Source organism: Mesoplodon densirostris, chromosome 6, assembly GCF_025265405.1.
Source record: "Mesoplodon densirostris isolate mMesDen1 chromosome 6, mMesDen1 primary haplotype, whole genome shotgun sequence".
Taxonomy (NCBI): domain Eukaryota; kingdom Metazoa; phylum Chordata; class Mammalia; order Artiodactyla; family Ziphiidae; genus Mesoplodon; species Mesoplodon densirostris.
In genome coordinates this window covers 110,827,379-110,846,781 of record NC_082666.1, presented here as the reverse complement: position 1 = coordinate 110,846,781, position 19,403 = coordinate 110,827,379, and the positions used below count along the sequence as shown (strand labels likewise).

At 38.4% G+C, this 19,403-nt stretch overlaps 1 protein-coding gene across 2 annotated transcripts in view; it reads right to left on the bottom strand.

Annotated features, from left to right (window-relative positions):
* The window catches only part of CENPP (centromere protein P), a 242,351-nt gene extending 222,997 nt beyond the window's left edge, over positions 1–19,354 (bottom strand). Inside the window, exons 1-3 of one of the 2 annotated variants that reach the window (XM_060102416.1) lie at positions 18,808–18,845; positions 15,093–15,250; positions 1,096–1,277 (exon numbers count right to left, since the gene is read on the bottom strand). In XM_060102416.1, the coding sequence (XP_059958399.1) occupies positions 1,096–1,277; positions 15,093–15,250; positions 18,808–18,837 (370 nt within the window). In that variant the 5' untranslated portion in view covers positions 18,838–18,845. Of the gene's footprint in view, positions 1–1,095; positions 1,278–15,092; positions 15,251–18,807; positions 18,846–18,975 lie in introns of those variants that run through there. The other variant, XM_060102415.1, reaches the window with a different exon arrangement.
* Between the last annotated feature and the right edge of the window lie 49 nt (positions 19,355–19,403).

The window sequence follows — 19,403 nt, the reverse complement described above, 5'->3', positions numbered from 1 at the left end:
AGAGAAAAAGATGAGAGTAACCTAATTTTAGAAGCTGAAAATCAGATGGATAAGCTAGATATTACACGAAAAAGTGGAACTAACCTGGCAGATCCAGGAAAATTAAAACCTAAGCCAGCAATGGGGAAAGCTCAGAATCAAGCCCATTCAAAGGCATTCTGAATGGGCACCACCAAGTACCTCTACAGATGGGGTAAACCTGGGGCTCAAAACAGAAAGACTGAGACTTTTGTACAGTAAAATCTCACTCTCCATATTCTCTGTATTCCATCTATTCCTTTCAAGTACCTGAAGTGTCTAAATTTCATTTCTACATGTAATTCAAAGTTTTACTGAGGTGAGCTGCCCACCACCTTCTGAGGGTCACTCTTCCTCTCCCTGGTCATGAGGGTTATTTTGGTGGAAAAATCAGGAAGCATTTCCTAAAGTGATTCCTTCTTCTAAACCAAGTTCCCAACATCCAATCGCACAGCTGAATTAGCTTCCCCTTACTTGTTAGTGCATCACAGATCCTTGGTAATAAAACGTAAGTCATTGGGACCAGAAACCCTCCTCTGCCAAATGGTCCAGTTCTTGAAATATTTATCTTGGCCACAAGGCCATGCTCATTAGCAGCAGAGCACCACAGATGACACAGCTCTCATGTCAGTAGTGAACAACAGCTAAGATTTACAAATTAATGCTGCTTCTGTTCTTAAAGTCGCTTATGGCTGTTACTTGACTATTAAGTTACATAATGACAGACTGTGTCTTCTTTAATATCTACCTCAGGCAGCTTTTAAGAGTATTACACACACTGTGATATTGAATAGACACTTGACGAAACAAGTTTACCACAACCACACATTCAAATCGTTATCTTGCAGAATTTTAATTCAATGATAAGACAACCAATTTCCTATGTATAATAAGGTAAACTTCAATACCACTTCTAGATTAAAATGAAAGCTTACTCTGGAAAGTCCCTGGATGCATAGTGGTTAAGACTCAGCACTTACACTGCTGTGGGCCCAGGTTCAATCCCTGGTCGGGAACCTAAGATGCCACATGGTGCAGCCAAAAAAGAAAGAAAGAAAGAAAGAAACTAATGCTTACTCTTTTCTGCCATCTCAGTGCTCGTTAGGTCCTCTGTCTTCTTGGAGTAATGTCTTATACTGATGCCAGTAAGCGTACTTAGAAAATGAAGTTCTGATTCTAAATGTCCAAGATGACTTCTCAGATCTTTTGACAATTCCCATCCTTCAGAATCTGCTTGGTATATTTCTTGAAATGATTTTCTAAAAAGCAAATACCACAAATAATTACTTCAATTAAGAAACCACTAACGGGCTTCCCTAGTGGCACAGTGGTTGAGAGTCTGCCTGCCGATGCAGGGGACACGGGTTCGTGCCCCAGTCTGGGAGGATCCCACGTGCCGCGGAGCGGCTAGGCCTGTGAGGCCTGCGTGTCCAGAGCCTGTGCTCCTCAAAGGGAGAGGCCACAACAGTGAGAGGCCCGCGTACTGCAGGAAAAAAAAAAAAAAAAAAGAAACCACTAACAAGTGTTTCAACTAATATCTATAAATTTCTTCAAACCATTCCCATTTTATCCTTCTTACTCTCTTCCCATTAAAACTAGTACGATTTTTCTTAAAACCAGTAAGATTTTTCTTAAAACCAATGTGGCTACTAACACTGCAATCAGTAATCTCAATATAAAACAAACCTAACCAAGTTATAATACCATTCTCCTACATATTAGAAACAGCTATAAAATAAATTATAACAGGAGTACTTTGTAAAATTAAAATGTCTGTTTAGGCTGGAATATTTAAAGTGTTCCAACCTAAATGTCTGATATCCCAAGACGCCTCAAACTATTTTAAAAGATATGATGAACCTAAAAACAAAATAAATCAGCTAGCTTCAAATTCTAAAACAAGTGAAGTATCACAAAGCATTTTATACTAAGAAAGGGATTCTTGTGAAATTGAAGAGTATAGAGGTAAAAATTCCAAACGAATAACAAATAGCATAATCTCTAAACAACACTGTAATCAGATATTCTGCACTGAAAACATATAGCTCTGTTTTCCTTGAAAAAAGTAAAATTTCAGCAAATAATCGCATTAAATGGTATTTTTTGTAATCCTTTATTGCCATCATGCTATCAGCCACATTCTACACTGCTGACTTCCACTATCTTAAACATGCTTGCCTTTCCTTCTGGGGCATGATTATCCTGATTCTCATTTTACATCTTGGGTCTTCCACTGTCCCTGCTTTTTGTCTCCCATGTTAGAAGAAAACCCTAACACTCTTGCCTCTGCTCTTCTGAATATGCATTCTCTCATTCCAGAAGAATATTTGATGATTAATCTCAGCTCTTTTATGCCAGTAACTCCTAAAACACACCTTTAATCATCTCTTCTTCCTGCAAGGTAGATTTAACTTGATAAAGCATCAAATGTTTTCTTCTTCAAGTTAGTTTTTCCTTCAAATTTCCCTACTCTTGTTAATGATAAAATCTGTCCCCTGCTATAGCAGGTTCCATTTCTTGAGGGTCACCCTTGCTCTATTACTCCTCTCACATCTGGATCTGAGGTCAGCTTTTCTGCTCCCCCACATAGCTATCCCTCCTTTTCTATTTCTAATTCCTCTACATTAGCCTATGTTCTTATGACCCTATACCATGTCTATAAAGAATAACCTAACTGTATCTTCACACTCGTATTTCAAAACTTGTATAAAGCCTGTAGAAATTTTTTAAACTTTGTTTTAATGCTAATTTAAAATATCACTATAAGTATATTCTATGTCATCTGAGAGACTACAACATGCTCTTTTGTATTTGTTTTTTGAAAATTAAATAGATAAAGCTAATGAAAAAAAGAACAGAGATAATCTTTATATAAATGAGTTCCTTCCAAGTGAATACTAAACAATGACACAGCAAACTACGGATGAAAATTTCAAGGTATTTCCAACAGAGCAAACTGATAAGAAAACTATAATCACATTAAAGGACAGATATGCAGAACTCAAGGAAGAACTTGTGGCTGAGAAATGGAAAAATGGGGAGTTATTGTTTACTGGGTACAAAGTTTCTCTCTGGGACAATGAAATCATTTTAGAGATGGATAATGATGTGATGGTTGCACAACAATGTGAACTGAACTATAAACTTTAAAAGGGTTAAAATGGTAAGTTTTATGTTATGTATGTATTACCACAAAATAAAAAGATAACCTGCATATTCTCATTCATAGCAGTAATTTACTTTGAGCAAAACATCATTGGTCCATTACAATTAATGATGGTATTTTGAATGAATTGGGGATATGGGTCTTATGGTTTTGTAGTTTTATTTATTATTTGCAAATTTGTCTTAGTAGCATATATTTTTTTGCCCAAATTAGATGTTCACAAGAAGATTTTTTTCTTTAAAAGCAAATCTACACAAGACTTGAGTTTAAAACTCAATGATCTAGGATTCTATGAAGATGGCAGAGTAGGAAGCACCAGGAACCTATCTCCCCAACTAGGAAGCAATTGCAGTGGAGGAATCTGTCTGATATAACCTTTTTGGAACTCTGGAGACCGCTGAAGGCTTGCAACTTCATGGAGAAGGCTTAAACGTACATTACAGTAAATCGTGGGCAATTTCAGCTCTTAGCACAGTAGTAGCTATCCACACCCCCTCCAACAACATGGCAAGCAGCTGTGCACATGTTCTTGGAGCCACCCGCACACAGCTTAGGGGAGCAAGAGTGGGCAAAAAGGACTCTGTCCCCCAAATATTGAGTATCTGTGCTCCAGTTGCTGATTGTGGCTGCTGATCACAGAGATGCAGACAAAGAGGAGGGTAGTCACTGCTGCAAGCCCCTACCCTCTGGCTGAGGTAGCATTAAGAATATTTAAAGAGCTGTCACTTTTTGTTTCCCACCATCATTTTTGCCTTTTCCTTTTCAGGAGTCAGACATTAAAGACTAGGACATGAAAAATCAAACTAAATATGTGGGGAAAATTAGAAAATGATTGCACATATCCAAGTAAAAGCTCAGAAATGACATAATTAGACATTAAGTTTACACTTCAGGCTGATCCTCAGCACACAGACAGCCTACAACAACAACAACAACAAAACAACCTAAAACAATAACAAAAAAAGTGCAAACACTGGGGAAGAGGGGGGAGAATCTGATTTCCAGAGTTACCACATTATTAAATTAAAATGTCCAATGTTCAACAAAATATCACAAGGCATACAAAAAACAGAAGAGCATGGTCCATTGAAAGAAAAACAAATATTCAAAAGAATCTGTCCCTGAAAAAGACTTAATGGCAGATATATCAGACAAAGACTTTAAAACAGAAGTCTTAAAGATGCTCAAAGAAATAAAGGAAGATGTGGAGAAAGTTAAGAAGACGATTTGTGAACAAAATGGAAAACATCAGTATAAAGACAGAAAATCAAAAAGAAATTCTGGACCTGAAAAGTACAATAACTAAAATGAAAAATTCACCAGAGGAATTCAAAGGCAGATTTGAGCAGACAGAATAATGAATCAGTGAACTTGAAGATAAGACACTGGAAACAGAGACTGAGGAACAGAAGGAAAAAACACTGAAGAAAAGCAAACAGAGCCTAAGGGACCAGTGGGACACAACCACAAGGACCAGCGCATGCATTGTGGGAGCACCAGTAGGAAAAGCAAGAGGAAAAGGGGAAGAGAGACTATTTGAAGAAATAATGGTAAAGGGCTTCCCTGGGGGGGGGGCGCAGTGGTTAAGAATCCACCTGCCAATGCAGGGGACACAGGTTCGAGCCCTGGTCCAGGAGGATCCTACATGCTGCAGAGCAACTAAGCCCATGTGCCACAACTACTGAGCCTGCACTCTAGAGCCTGCAAGCCACAAATACTGAACCCGCATGTCACAACTACTAAAGCCTGCGCACCTAGAGCCCGTGCTCCGCAACAAGAGAAGCCACTGCAATAAGAAGCCCACGCACTGCAACAAAGAGTAGCTCCCGCTCGCCGCAAGTAGAGAAAGGCTGCATGCAACAACGAAGACTCAATGCAGCCAAAAATTTTAAAAAAAGAAATAATGGTAAAAAGTGTCCCAAACTTGATGAGAGACATGAAGGCTAACATTCAAGAAGCTCAACTAATTCTAAATAAGATGAACTCAAAGAGGGTCACAATGAGACATAATCAAATTTTCAAAAACCAAGGGTAAAGAGAGATTTTGAAAGCAGCAAGAGAAAAGGAAATCATCACGTACAATGGATCCTCAATAATATAAGAGCAGATTTCTCATCAGAAGTTTTGGAGGCCAGAAAACAGTGGGCCAATATATTCAAAGTGCTAAATGAAGAAAACCATCAACCAACAATCCTTCTGGCAAAATTTTCTTTCAAAAGTGAGGAAGTGGGACTTCCCTGGTGGTCCAATGGCTAAGACTCTGAGCTCCCAATGCAGGGGGCCTGGGTTTGATTCCTGGTCAGGGAACTAGATCCCACGTGCTGCAAATAAGCGTTCACATGCTGCAACTAAAGATCCTGTGTTCTGCAACTAAGACCTGGTGCAGCCAAATAAATAAATATTTTCAAAAAAAGTGAGGAAGAAATCAACACATTTTCAAATAAACAAAAGCTGAGGAAGTTTGTTACCACTAGACATGATCTCCAAGAAATGCTCCAGGCAGTCCTGTAAAGTAAAATAGAAGTACACTAGATAGTAACATGAAGCCATGTGGAGAAATAAAGATCTCAATAAAATTAGTATATGGGCATAAAAAATCTACTAGTATGGTAACAATGGCTTGTAACTGAACTTCTTTTCCTACGTGATTTAACATTTTAAAAAATTATTAGTCTAAAGGTACTATGAGTATAACTTTCATCTGTAACTCCATATCATGTTTTCTACAAAATTTAAGAGATGAATGCATTTAAAAGAATTATAAGTTTAGGGCTTCCCTGGTGGTACAGTGGTTGAGAGTCCGCCTACTGATGCAGGGGACACGGGTTCATGCCCTGGTCCAGGAAGATCCACATGCCGCGGAGCGGCTGGGCCTGTGTGCCGTGGCCGCTGAGCCTGCGCGTCCGGAGCCTGTGTTCCGCAACGGAAGAGGCCGCAACAGTGAGAGGCCCACGTACCGTCAAAAAAAAAAAAAAAAAAAAAAAAGAATTATTAGTTTATGTTCAGGGGTCACAAAAGTATTAAGATGTAATTCTGTGACATAAAAGAACCAAAAACAGTGGGGATGGAGCTGTAAACAGGCAGAATTTTTGTATGTTATTGAAATGAGGTGGGTATAAATTCAAATTAAGGTGTTGTAACTTTAGCATTTTATTTATAATCCCTCTGATAACCACAAAGAAAATAGCGAAAGAATATATATCAAAGCAAATGAGAAAGAAATTTAAGCACTTCTCAAAAGACAGAAATGCAGGAAATGAGGGACAAAAGAGCTTAAGGGCACACACAAAAAAAACAAAGAGCAAAATGACAGAATTAAATCTCTCCTTATAAGTATTTATTTAAATGTAAAGGGGTTAAATCCTCCAAACAAAAGACTGAGTTTGGAAGAACTGATAAAACCACAGGCTTCAACCATATGCTGTCTGTAAGAGAATCACTTCAGATACAAAGACTAAAAGTGAAAGGATGGAAAAAGATACTCCATGCAAAAAGGAACCGAAAGAGAGCAGGACTGGGGATACTAATATCAAACAAAATAGAGTTTAAGTCAAAAGAGGTTATAAGAGACAAAGAAAAATATATATATATTAATGAAAGATTCAATACAGCAAGACATAAAAATTATAAACATTTACAAACCTAATGACAGATATCAAAATACAGTTTTCCTTCAGTATCTGCAAGGTATTGGTTCCTTGACTCACCACAAATACCAAAATTCATGGATACAGAACCTGTGGATATGAAACCTGCAGATACAGAGCTAACTATATCTCAAAGCAAAAACTGAGACAGTTGAAGGGAGAAATAGTTCTACGTTGAAACTGGCTACATAAGAGGATGATGAATTCACCTCCTCCCATAGTCACACCAAATCTACACCTACAGATGAAACAGTTTTCTCTGAAAGAAACCCAAAAACTAGCTGAGCAACTCTACACATCAGGCAAATGAGAAAAAGCCTATGTCGAAATGGATAGTAGAGGCTGAGACACAATCCACATAAAAGCCACCTGTTGCACGGCAACCCACAATCAAGAGGGACTAACAACCCCGACCTGCTCCCTGAGGAGTGAAAGGTGTGAACACCACAGCTGGCACCCCAAATTTTAAGACCAGCACCTGAGAGGCAAGCCCCTAAAATATCTAGCTTTGAAAGCCAACAAGCCTTGGGTCCATGAGATTCACAAGGCTAAAGGGCAGCAGTCTCCAACCTTTTTGGCACCAGGGACCAGTTTCATGGAAGACAATTTTTTCACAGACTGGGGCGGGGGGGATGGTTTCGTGAGGATTCAAGCACATTACATGTATTGTGCACTTGATTTCTATTATTATTACATTGTAATATACAATGACATAATTATACAACTTACCATAATGCTCATAGGAGGCAGACTCAGGCGGTAATGTGAGCTGTGGGGAGCAGCTGTAAACACAGAGGAAGCTTCACTCACTCTGCCGCCACTCACCTCCTGCTGTGCAGCCTGGTTCCTAACAGGCCACAGACCGGTAGTGGTCCGTGGCCCAGGGGTTGGGGATCCCCACTATAGGGAACCGAGAAACAGTTCTTAAAGGGCTCACGCGTGCAGACTCACCTACCCCCGAACCCAGCACAGAGGCAGCCAACAAAAAAGGAACCAGTGTTTCTGTTTAAGAGGCCTACTTCCTTACCTTAAAGCTTTGGCCTGAAGACTTCTAATTTAACATCATACAAGAACCTACTTAAACACCTCCAAAGAAAGAGGCCAGAGCATCATCTTTGTACTCTCTCTCTGTCTTACTCCATATCACCAGTATCTCCTGGAAAGGAGTTTGTGCACTCTCTGGAACCCTGATTTTTGTGGCTGCTGCCCAGTTGGACACCTCTTATTCACTGGGCTCTGGCAGTCAACAGAACTTACAGCAGAACTTATTGTGGGTCCCGTAGCACTGTAACAAAAGGAGAAATAGTTCTTAAATGACTAATGGCCCCAGGGCACAGTGGAGATATAGCAGACTAAAATGCACTCCTAATCCTACTGTGAAAGAGACAAATAAGCTTGTCTTCAGAACTGGAGCCTCATTGGCAGGCTTATCATTAAACACAGTCAGGGCCCAATCACAATCCTCTGCAGAGACTGAGGAGGCCAGAGGATGCTACCCTTCATGCTTTCCATCTGACCAGGCCCCAAGTCATCAGTGTCTCCAAGACAGGGGCTTGTGTACCCCAACTGTTGTGAATGCTGTCCAGTGGACACATGCCTTTATAGCCTGGCTCTGGTGGCCAGCAGGGCTTATGTTCATGATTTCAAAAGAAAAGTAACAAATGAAGAAACACTTCTTACCTGGCTATTGCCAGGGCTCAGGGCAGAGGGAGCAGTCTTCCCTGAAGGAGGTATATTTGCGTACTTTAAAAGCTCCTCCTTGAGCTTCTTCTTGCCAATCAGCCTGAATCTACCTGCTGACTGAGAACCTCCCCTTTGCAACACTGACAAGTCTTGAGGTACCCTCAACTACTGGGAGCAGCTAAGAATAAAGAGGCTGCTTGGACAACACCAAGGTTTGGGAGAAAACCAAGACAGAGTTGAACAATAAAGTTCATCTACTACACGAGGTCACTCTTCCAAGACTGCAAGAGAGGGCCGTTTTATCTAATACATAGAAACCAACACAGAGAGTCAAGAAAATGAAGAAACACTGGAATATGTTCCAAATGAAAGGACAAGATAAAGCCTCAAGAAAAGACCTTAATCAAATGGAGGTAAGTGATTTACCTTATAAGCAGTTCAAAATATGATCATAAAGAAGCTCACAGAGCTCAGGAGAACAATGGATAAACAAAATGAGAATTTCAACAAAGAGAGAGAAACTATAAGAAAATACCAAGTAGGGGTCATAGACCTGAAGACTACAATAACTGAACTGAAAAATTCAATAGAGGGGTTCAACATCAGACTAGATGAAGCAGTAAAAAGAATTAGTGAATTTGAAATTATGGCAATATAAGTTATCCAATCAGAGCAACAAAAAGGAAAAAGAATGAAAAAAAAAGCTAAAATAGCTTAAAAGACTTATGGGGCAACAACAAATGGACCAGCTTTCAAATTACAGGGGTCCTTGACGGAGAGGAGAGAAAGGGGCAGAAAACTTATTTGAGGAAATAATTGCAGGAAACTTTCCTAACCTGGGGAAAGAAACAGACATCAGATCTAGGAAGCATAGAAAGTACCAAATAAGAGGAACCTAAAGAGACCCACATCAGACACATTAAAATTAAAATATCAAAAGTTAAAGACAAGGAGAGATTCTTAAAAGCAGCAAGGGAAAAACAACTTGTTATGTACCAGGGAACCCCAAAAGACTATCAGAGTTTTCAGCAGAAACTCTGCAGGCCAGAAGGAAGTGGCATGATATATCCAAAGGCTGACAGACAAAAACTGCCAACCAGTAATACCCTACTGGCAGAGTGGTCCTTCAGAATTAAAGCAGAGAGAGTTTTCCAGACAACCAAAAGCTAAAGGAGTTCATCACCACCAGATAGGCCTTACAAGAAATGTTAAAAGAACTTCTCTGACACAAAAGGTCAATAAGTAGAAGCAGGAAAAAAGAAAGTATAGTTCTCACTGGTAAAGGTAAATATATAGAAGAATTCAGAATAATCTAATGGTGCAATGGTGGTAGGTTAATCACCTAAAAGCTAATATGAAGGTTGAAAAACAAAAGTAGTAAAAATAACAATAAATACAACAATTCGTTATGGTATACACAATATAAGAAGACCTAAATTGTGACATCAAAAACATAAAACATTGGGGGAGGGAGTAAAAATGCAGAGATTTAGAATGTGTTAGAACTTAAGTTATTGTCAACTTAAAACAGACAGTTATAAACATGTTTTATGTAACCCTCATGGTACCCACAGAGCAAAAGGCTACAGTAGACACAAAAAAGATAAAAAGGAATCTAAGCATACCACTATAGAAAATCACCGAATCACAAAAGGAGAGAGCTAGAGATGAAGAAAGGAGCAATGGAATTACAAAACTTCCAAAAAAGAAAATGGCAATAAGCACACACCTATCATAAATTACTTTAAATGCAAATGGACTAAATTCTTCAATCAAAAAGCACAGAGTGGCTGACTAGATTTAAAAACCAACAAAAGACCCATCATGCTGCTTACAAGACACTCACTTCAGATGTAAGGACATACACACTGAAAGTGAAGGGATGGAAAAAGATATTCCATCCAAATAGAAACTAAAAGAAAGCTAAAGTAGCATATTTATATCAGAAAAATAGGCTTTAAGACAAAGTTGTAATAAGAGACAAAGGTGGTCATTATATACTGATAAAGGAGTTCATCCAACAAGAGGACACACTGGTAAATATTTATGCACCCAATATAGGAGCTCCTAAATATATAAAACAATATTAACAGACCTTAAAGAGAGAAATAGACAGCAATACAATAGTAGGGGATTTTAGCACACCACTTACATCAACATGTAGATCATCCAGAGAGAAAATCAATAAAGAAACATTGGTCTTAAATGACACATTTAGACCCTAAGAACTTAACAGACATATACAGAATATTCCACTCAAAAGAAAGACTACACATTCTTCCCAAGCACACAAGGAACATTCTCCAGGATAAGCCATATGTCAAGCCACAAAACGAGTCTTAATAAATTTAAGAAGACTGAAATTATATCAAGCATCTTTTCCAACGACAATGATATTATACTAGAAATCAATTACAAGAAAACTAGAAAATTCACAAATATATGGAGATTAAACAACATCCTACTGAACGTGACTGAATGAGTCAAAAGAAAAATCAAAACAGAAGTAAAAAAGTATCATGAGACAAATGAAAACAGAAATGAAACACACCAAAGTATGGGCTGTAGCAAAAGTCATTCTCAGAGGGAAGTTCATAGCAATAAAAAACAAATGAAGCCCAAAGTTAGTAGAGGGAAATATCAAAGACCAGAGAAGGAAAAGAATGAAATACAGCCTAAAAAGGTGATAGAAAAGATCAAGGAAACCAAGAGCTGGTTAGTCAAAAAGTTAACAAAATAGACAAAACTTCAGCTAGAATAATCAAAAAAAAAAAAAAGAGAGAGAGAGAGAGAGAGAGAGAGAGAGAGAGAGAGAAGACACAAATAAAATCAAAATGAAAGAAGAGACATTACAACCGACACCACAGAAATACAAAGGAAACCACTCACTCACGTCATAAGAAAGTATGAAAAATTATATGCCAACAAACTGGACAATCCAGAAAAAACAGAAAAACTTCTAGAAACATAGAACAAGACTGAATCATGAAGCAACAGAAAAACTGAACAGACAATTAATAAAAAGGAAATTGAATTAGTGTTTAAAATCCTACCTACAAATAAAAGTCCAGGACCAGATGGCTTCACTAGTGAATTCTACCAAATATTTAAAGAAGCAAACCAATCCTTCTCAAACTCTTCCAAAAAACAGAAGAGACGGAAAACTTACACAATCATTTTATGAGGCCTTTACCCTGATACCAAACTCAGACATGAACGCTACAAGAAAAGAAAATTACAAGGCCAATATCCCTGATAAACATAAACGTAAGTCCCCAACAAACCATTAGCAAAGCTAATTCAGCAATACGTTAAGCAACATACACCAGGAACAACTGGGATTTAGTCCAGGAATGCAAGAATGGTTCAAATCTGCAAATCAGTGTGATACACCCCATTAACAGAATGAAGGATAAAAACCATGTGATCATCTCAATAGATGCAGAAAAATGTCTGACAAAATTCAACATCCATTTATGATCAAAACTCTTAACAAAATGGGTATAGAGGAAATTTACCTCAAAATAATAAAGGCCACATGACAAGTCCACAGCTAACATCATACTGAACAGTGAAAAGCTGAAAGTTCTTCCTCTGAGTTCAGGAACAAGACAGAGGATGCTCACCTTCACACTTATTCAACATAGTAATGGCCGCCCTAGCCAGAACAGTTAGACCAGAAAAAGAAATAAAAGGCATTCAAATCAGAAAGGAAGAAGTAACACTGTAAGTATTTGCAGATGACATGATATTATTTAGAGAAAACACCAAAGGCTCTACCATAAAACTGTTAAAACTAGGAAACAAACTAGTAAAGTTGCAGGATACAAAACCAATATAAAAATCTGTTGTGTTTCTATACACTAATAAACTATCAGAAAAAGAAAATAAGAAACCAATCCCATTTATAACTGCATCAAAAAGAATAAAATACCTAGGAATAAATTTAACAAAGGAGGTAAAAGACCTATACACTGAAAATTATAGGACACTGAAAAAAGAAACTGACAAAATACTAATATTTGAAAAGATATTCCATACTCATGGATAAGAAGAATATTGTTTAAATGTCCATACTACCCAATGCAATCACCAGATTCAATAAAATTTCTAACAAAATTCCAATAGCATTTTTCACAGAAATAGAAAAAAATCCTACTGTTTGTATGGAACCACAAAAGACCTGGAATAGCTAAAGAATTCTTGAGAAAGAACAATCCTGGAGGCATCATAAGTCTTGATTTCAAACTAGATTACATAGCTATAGTAACGAAAGCAATATAGTATTGGCATAAAACAGACACATAGATCAACAGAAGAGAAAAAAGCCCAGAAATAAACCCATTCATATATGGTCAATTAATTTATGACAAAGAAGCCAAGAATACACAATGGGGAAAGGACAGTCTCTCCAATAAATGGGTTGGGAAAACTGGAGAGCCAGAAGAAAAAGGAAGAAGGAACCACTATCTTACACCATACACAAAAGTTAACTTCAAATGGATTAAAGACCTGAAACTATAAAAATCCTAGAAGAAAACATAAGCAGTGAGCTCCTTGACATTGGTCTTGTCAATAATTTTTTGGATTTGCCACCAAAAATTTAGGCCAGAAAAGCAAAAATAAACAAGTAGAAGTACATCAAATTAAAAAGCTTCTAGACAGCAAAGGAAACCATCAACAAAGTGAAAAGGCAACCTATGGAATGTAAGAAAATATGTGCAACTTATTTATCCCCTAAGGGATCAATATCCAAAATGTATAAGGAACTCATACACCTGAATAGCAAAAATCCACATACGATCTAAAATGAGCAAAGGATTGCAACAGATATTTTTCCAAAGAAGACATACAGAAGGCCATGAGGTACATGAAAAGGTGCTCAGCATCATTAATCATCAGGGAAATACAAATCAAAACAATAAGAAGATATAACCTCACACTTCTTAGAATGGTTATTATCAAAAATGCAAGAAATAACAGGTGTTGGTGAAGATGTGGAGAAATAAGAATACTTGTGCACTGTTGGTGGCAATTTAAATTGGTGCAGCCACTACTGAAAACAGTATGGAGGCTCCTCAGAAAGTGAAAAATAGAACTACCAGGGAAATTGACAGTAACACAATAATAGGAGAGGACTTAAACACCCCACTTTCACCAATGGACAGGTGACCCAAAATGAAAATAAATAAGGAAACACAAGCTTTAAATGACACATTAAACAAGAGGGACTTCATTGATATTTATAGGACATTCCATTCAAAAACAACAGAATACACTTTCTTCTCAAGTGCTCATGGAACATTCTCCAAGATAGACCATATCTTGGGTCACAAATCAAGGCTTGGTAAATTAAAGAAAATTGAAATCATAACAAGTATCTTCTGACCACAACGCTATGAAACTAGACATCAATTACAGGAAAAAAAACTGTACAAAATACAAACACATGGAGGCTAAACAATACACTACCAAATAAGCAAGAGATCACTGAAGAAATAAAACAGGAAATCAAAAAATACCTAGAAACAAATAACAATGAAAACACAATGACCCAAAACTTACGGGATGCAGCAAAAGCAGTTCTAAGAGGGAAGTTTACAGAAATACAATCCCACCTCAAGAAACAAGAAAAATCTCAAATAAACAACCTAAACTTACACCTAAAGCAATTAGAGGAAGAAGAACAAAAACACCCCAAAGTTAGCAGAAGGAAAGAAATCATAAAGATCAGATCAGAAATAAATGAAAAAGAAATGAAAGAAACAATAGCAAAGATCAATAAAACTATAAGCTGGTTCCTTGAGAAGATAAACAAAATTGATAAACCATTAGCCAGACTCATCAAGAAAAAAAGGGAGAAGACTCAAATCAATAGAATTAGAAATGAAAAAGAAGTAACAACTGACACTGCAGAAATACAAAAGATCATGAGAGATTACTACAAGCAACTCTATGCTAATAAAATGGACAACCTGGAAGAAATGGACAAATTCTTAGAAATGCACAACCCGCCAAGACTGAATCAGGAAGAAATAGAAAATATGAATAGAACAATCACAAGCACTGAAATTGAAACTGTGATTAAAAATCTTCCAACAAACAAAAGCCCAGGACCAGATGGCTTCACAGGCGAATTCTATCAAACATTTAGAGAAGAGCTAATACCTATCCTTCTGAAACTCTTCCAAAATATAGCAGAGGGAGGAACACTCCCAAACTCATTCTACAAGGCCACCATCAACCTGACACCAAAATCAGACAAAGATGTCACAAAAAAAGAAAACTACAGGCCAATATCTCTGATAAACATAGATGCAAAAATCCTCAACAAAATACTAGCAAACAGAATCCAACAGCACATTAAAAGGATCATACACCACGATCAAGTGAAGTTAATCCCAGGAATGCAAGGATTCTTCAGTATATGCAAATCGATCAATGTGATACACCATATTAACAAACTGAAGGATAAAAATCATATGATAGTCTCAATAGATGCAGAAAAGGCTTTTGACAAAATTCACCACCCATTAATGATAAAAACTCTCCAGAAAGTAGGCAGAGAGGGAACCTACCTCAACATAGTAAAGGCCATATACAACAATACCACAGCCAACATCATTCTCCATGGTGAAAAAGTGAAACCATTTAAACTAAGATCAAGAACAAGACGAGGTTGCCCACTCTCACCACTCTTATTCAACAGCGTTTTGGAAGTTTTAGCCACAGCAATCTGAAAAAAAGAAATAAAAGGAATCCAAATCGGAAAAGAAGAAGTAAAACTGACACTGTTTGCAGATGACATGACACTATACATAGAGAATTCTAAAGATGCTACCAGAAAACTACTAGAGCTAATCAATGAATTTGGTAGAGTAGCAGGATACAAAATTAATGCACAGAAATCTCTGGCATTCCTATACACTAATGGTGAAAAATCTGGAAGAGAAATTAAGGAAACACTCCCATTTACCACTGCAACAAAAAGAATAAAATACCTAGGAATAAACCTACCTAAGGAGACAAAAGACCTGTATGCAGAAAACTATAAGACACTGATGAAAGTAATTAAAGATCATACAAACAGATGGAGAGGTATACCACATTCATGGATTGGAAGAATCAACATTGTGAAAATGATTATACTATCCAAAGCAATCTACAGATTCACTGCAACCCCTATCAAACTACCAATGGCATTTTTCACAGAACTAGAACAAACAATTTCACAATTTGTATGGAAACACAAAAGACCCCGTATAGCCAAAACAATTTTGAAAAAGAAAAATGAAGCTGGAGGAATCAGGCTCCCTGACTTCAGACTATATTACAAAGCTACAGTAATTAAGACGGTATGGTACTGGCACAAAAACAGAAATATAGATCAATGGAACAGGATAGAAAGCCCAGAGATAAACCCACACACATATGGTCACCTTACCTTTGATAAAGGGGGCAAGAGTATACAATGGAGAAAACACACCCTCTTCAATAAGTGGGGCTGGGAAAACTGGACAGCTAAATGTAAAAGAATGAAATTAGAACAATTCCTAACACCATACACAAAAATAAACTCAAAATGGATTAAAGACCTAAATGTAAGGCCAGACACTATCAAACTCTTAGAGGAAAACACAGGCAGACACTCTATGACATAAATCACAGCAAGATCCTTTTTGACCCACCTCCTAGAGAAATGGAAATAAAAACAAAAATAAACATATGGGACCTAATGAAACTTCAAAGCTTTTGCACAGCAAAGGAAACCATAAACAAGACCAAAAGACAACCCTCAGAATGGGAGTAAATATTTGCAAATGAAGCAACGGACAAAGGATTAATCTCCAAAATTTACAAGCAGCTCATGCAGCTCAATAACAAAAAAACAAACAACCCAATCCAAACACGGGAAGAAGACCTAAATAGACATTTCTCCAAAGAAGATATACAGACTGCCAACAAACACATGAAAGAATGCTCAACATCATTAATCATTAGAGAAATGCAAATCAAAACTACAATGAGATATCATCTCACACCAGTCAGAATGGCCATCATCAAAAAATCTAGAAACAATAAATGCTGGAGAGGGTGTGGAGAAAAGGGAACCCTCTTGCACTGCTGGTGGGAATGTGAATTGGTACAGCCACTATGGAGAACAGTATGGAGGTTCCTTAAAAAACTACAAATAGAACTACCATATGACCCAGCAATCCCACTACTGGGCATATACCCTGAGAAAACCATAATTCAAAAAGAGTCATGTATCAAAATGTTCATTGCAGCTCTATTCACAATAGCCAGGAGATGGAAACAACCTGTGTCCATCATCAGATGAATGGATAAAGAAGATGTGGCACATATATACAATGGGATATTACTCAGCCATAGAAAGAAACGAAATTGAGTTATTTGTAGTGAGGTGGATGTACCTAGAGTCTGTCATACAGAGTGAAGTAAGTCAGAAAGAGAAAGACAAATACCGTATGCTAACACATATATATGGAATCTAAGGGAAAAAAATGTCATGAAGAATCTAGGGGTAAGACAGGAATAAAAACACAGACCTACTAGAGAATGGACTTGAGGATATGGGGAGGGGGAAGGGTAAGCTGGGACAAAGTGAGAGAGTGGCATGGACATATATACACTACCAAACGTAAAATAGATAGCTAGTGGGAAGCAGCCGCATAGCACAGGGAGATCAGCTTGGTGCTTTGTGATCACCTGGGGGGCGGATAGGGAGAGTGGGAGGGAGGGAGAAACAAGAGGAAAGAGATATGGGACCGTATGTATATGTATAACTGATTCACTTTGTTATAAAGAAGAAACTAACACACCATTGTAAAGCAATTATACTCCAATAAAGATGTAAAAAAATGTAACAATAAATTTTTAAAGAAACTATTAAATCCAAACACCTTGGACTCTTCCGACTTTCTCAACTTGATCATTGAGGAGACTCAGGTTACATGGATACTCTACATACTATCCTGAGCTAAAAATGACATACTGTGACCACTAAGGAAATCATCTTTCATCATGGTCCTTCCTCAAACTTTCTGAAGTGCATAAAATCATCAACGGTCTAGTTAAAAAGCAGATTCCGACTCAGTAGGTCAGGGTTGGGCTGAAATCTGTATTTCTTTTCAACCCAAGTGATGCTAAAGCTTCCAATCTGTGGAGCACCCCTGGAGTAGCAAGCATTCTGATACATTTACACCCTCACTTGCAGAGGAACATATTTGTTCGCTGTTCACCTACTTCCCTCTCCCTTTTACTAGTTACAGCTTCCTCTACCTTCATGATCCCTTCCAACATGCATGCAAACATTTTCTTTAGAACTCCTCCTTCCCAATTTCAACCTACTCTTGTCCAGTTAGCTCAGGAAAATCTTATTCTCTCTGCATCTATGTCAAATTAGAATTGACTAAAAAATGAAGACAGTTTCTGCTTTTCAAGCAGCTTGCAAGCTTGAGACAATAGGTACATAATTAACTCATGGACCCCTTCTCTCCTTCTCCAGTAAGCAAAGTGCCTGGGCTTTGAAGTTTGATTTTTGGGTTCCAATCCAGCTCTAACACTTACCTTCTCTGAGACTTCAGGCAAGCAACTTAATTTCTCTGAGCCTCAGTTTCCTAACTCTAAAACGGGGTTAACAACAGCACCTAACTCAGAGGATTGTCGTAGGTATTAAAAAGAGATGATGCACATAAAGACGTTTGCATCTCTCAGTCTAGCACTTAGTAAGTAATCGACAGACCATGGCTATTGGTAGTAACAAAGACGTTATGATGCCACCCCTCTATGGTAGATGGCACTCCTCAGTTATTTCTATCTGTTAGTGCATATGGCTTTTTTCGCCTTTAAACAGGGAGTTCCCCCACTTCCTTTACAGGGATGCTTCTCCTCCTGCAGTATATGACAATCACCTTCGCAGCTTCTGCCAAATTCCCCTATAGACTACATTGCCTACTCTTCTTTATATCAACTTACTCTTTTACCTAAATTATTTCTCAAAGGAAATTTCGTATCACTACAGTAAGCGAAGAATCAATATCACTTGCCACAGTTAGGTGACTCATAAAAACAAATACCATGAAACCAGAGTTTTTAAATTCCAACTAGATACTGCTGCCCACTAAAGGCAAGATTGCTAGGGAGATAAGCAAGAGTTTCACCTTGATAGTTACTAGCACGAGAAGAGAACACCTTGAAATGAAATGAAACACCTTAAATGAAAACACCTTCCCCATGAGTGTGATTAAATCAGTTAATATATGGTAATACGTTTACAACGGGGTCCACGCGTGTACTCATCACTCTCAGCCCTGTTGGAACAGACAGATAACGAGTTCCCGCCCACGTCTGGTGCTCGGGAAAAGTCTGTGGGGCGGTCCGGGGCGCCTGGAGTAGAGATCTTCACCCTTCCCACTGGGCCTGAGAAAGGCCACGTACCGAACTCGGGAGGTGTCTTCCCCGGGCGCCGGCGGCTCCGCGCACGCTCGCCTCAAAGCAGTGATCTCGGCTTCCAAAGCGCGAGCCTCAGCCAGCTGAGAATCCATAGGGCCGCGCTGACGGGAAGCTGCCGAACAGAAGCCCGCCCCGTCCTGCTCTTCAAGCCTCGCGCGCTGCTGGCGTGAACCATCCCGGAACTCGGCGGGGGAGGCAGGGGAATGACGCGCGATTCCCGAGCCTATAACCCGCGCTCGCAAGCATCCCAGGCTCATTGCCATCCCTGCTTACTTTTCCACAGCTGTTCCCCAGCAGTCCCTACGCTTCAAGAGGTTGACTCCCTCGAACCCAAAGGCCGAGGGCATACCTACCCACCCCGACCTGGTGGCGCCTTGGAGCAACCAGAACGAATAAGTCACAGAAGAGGAGGT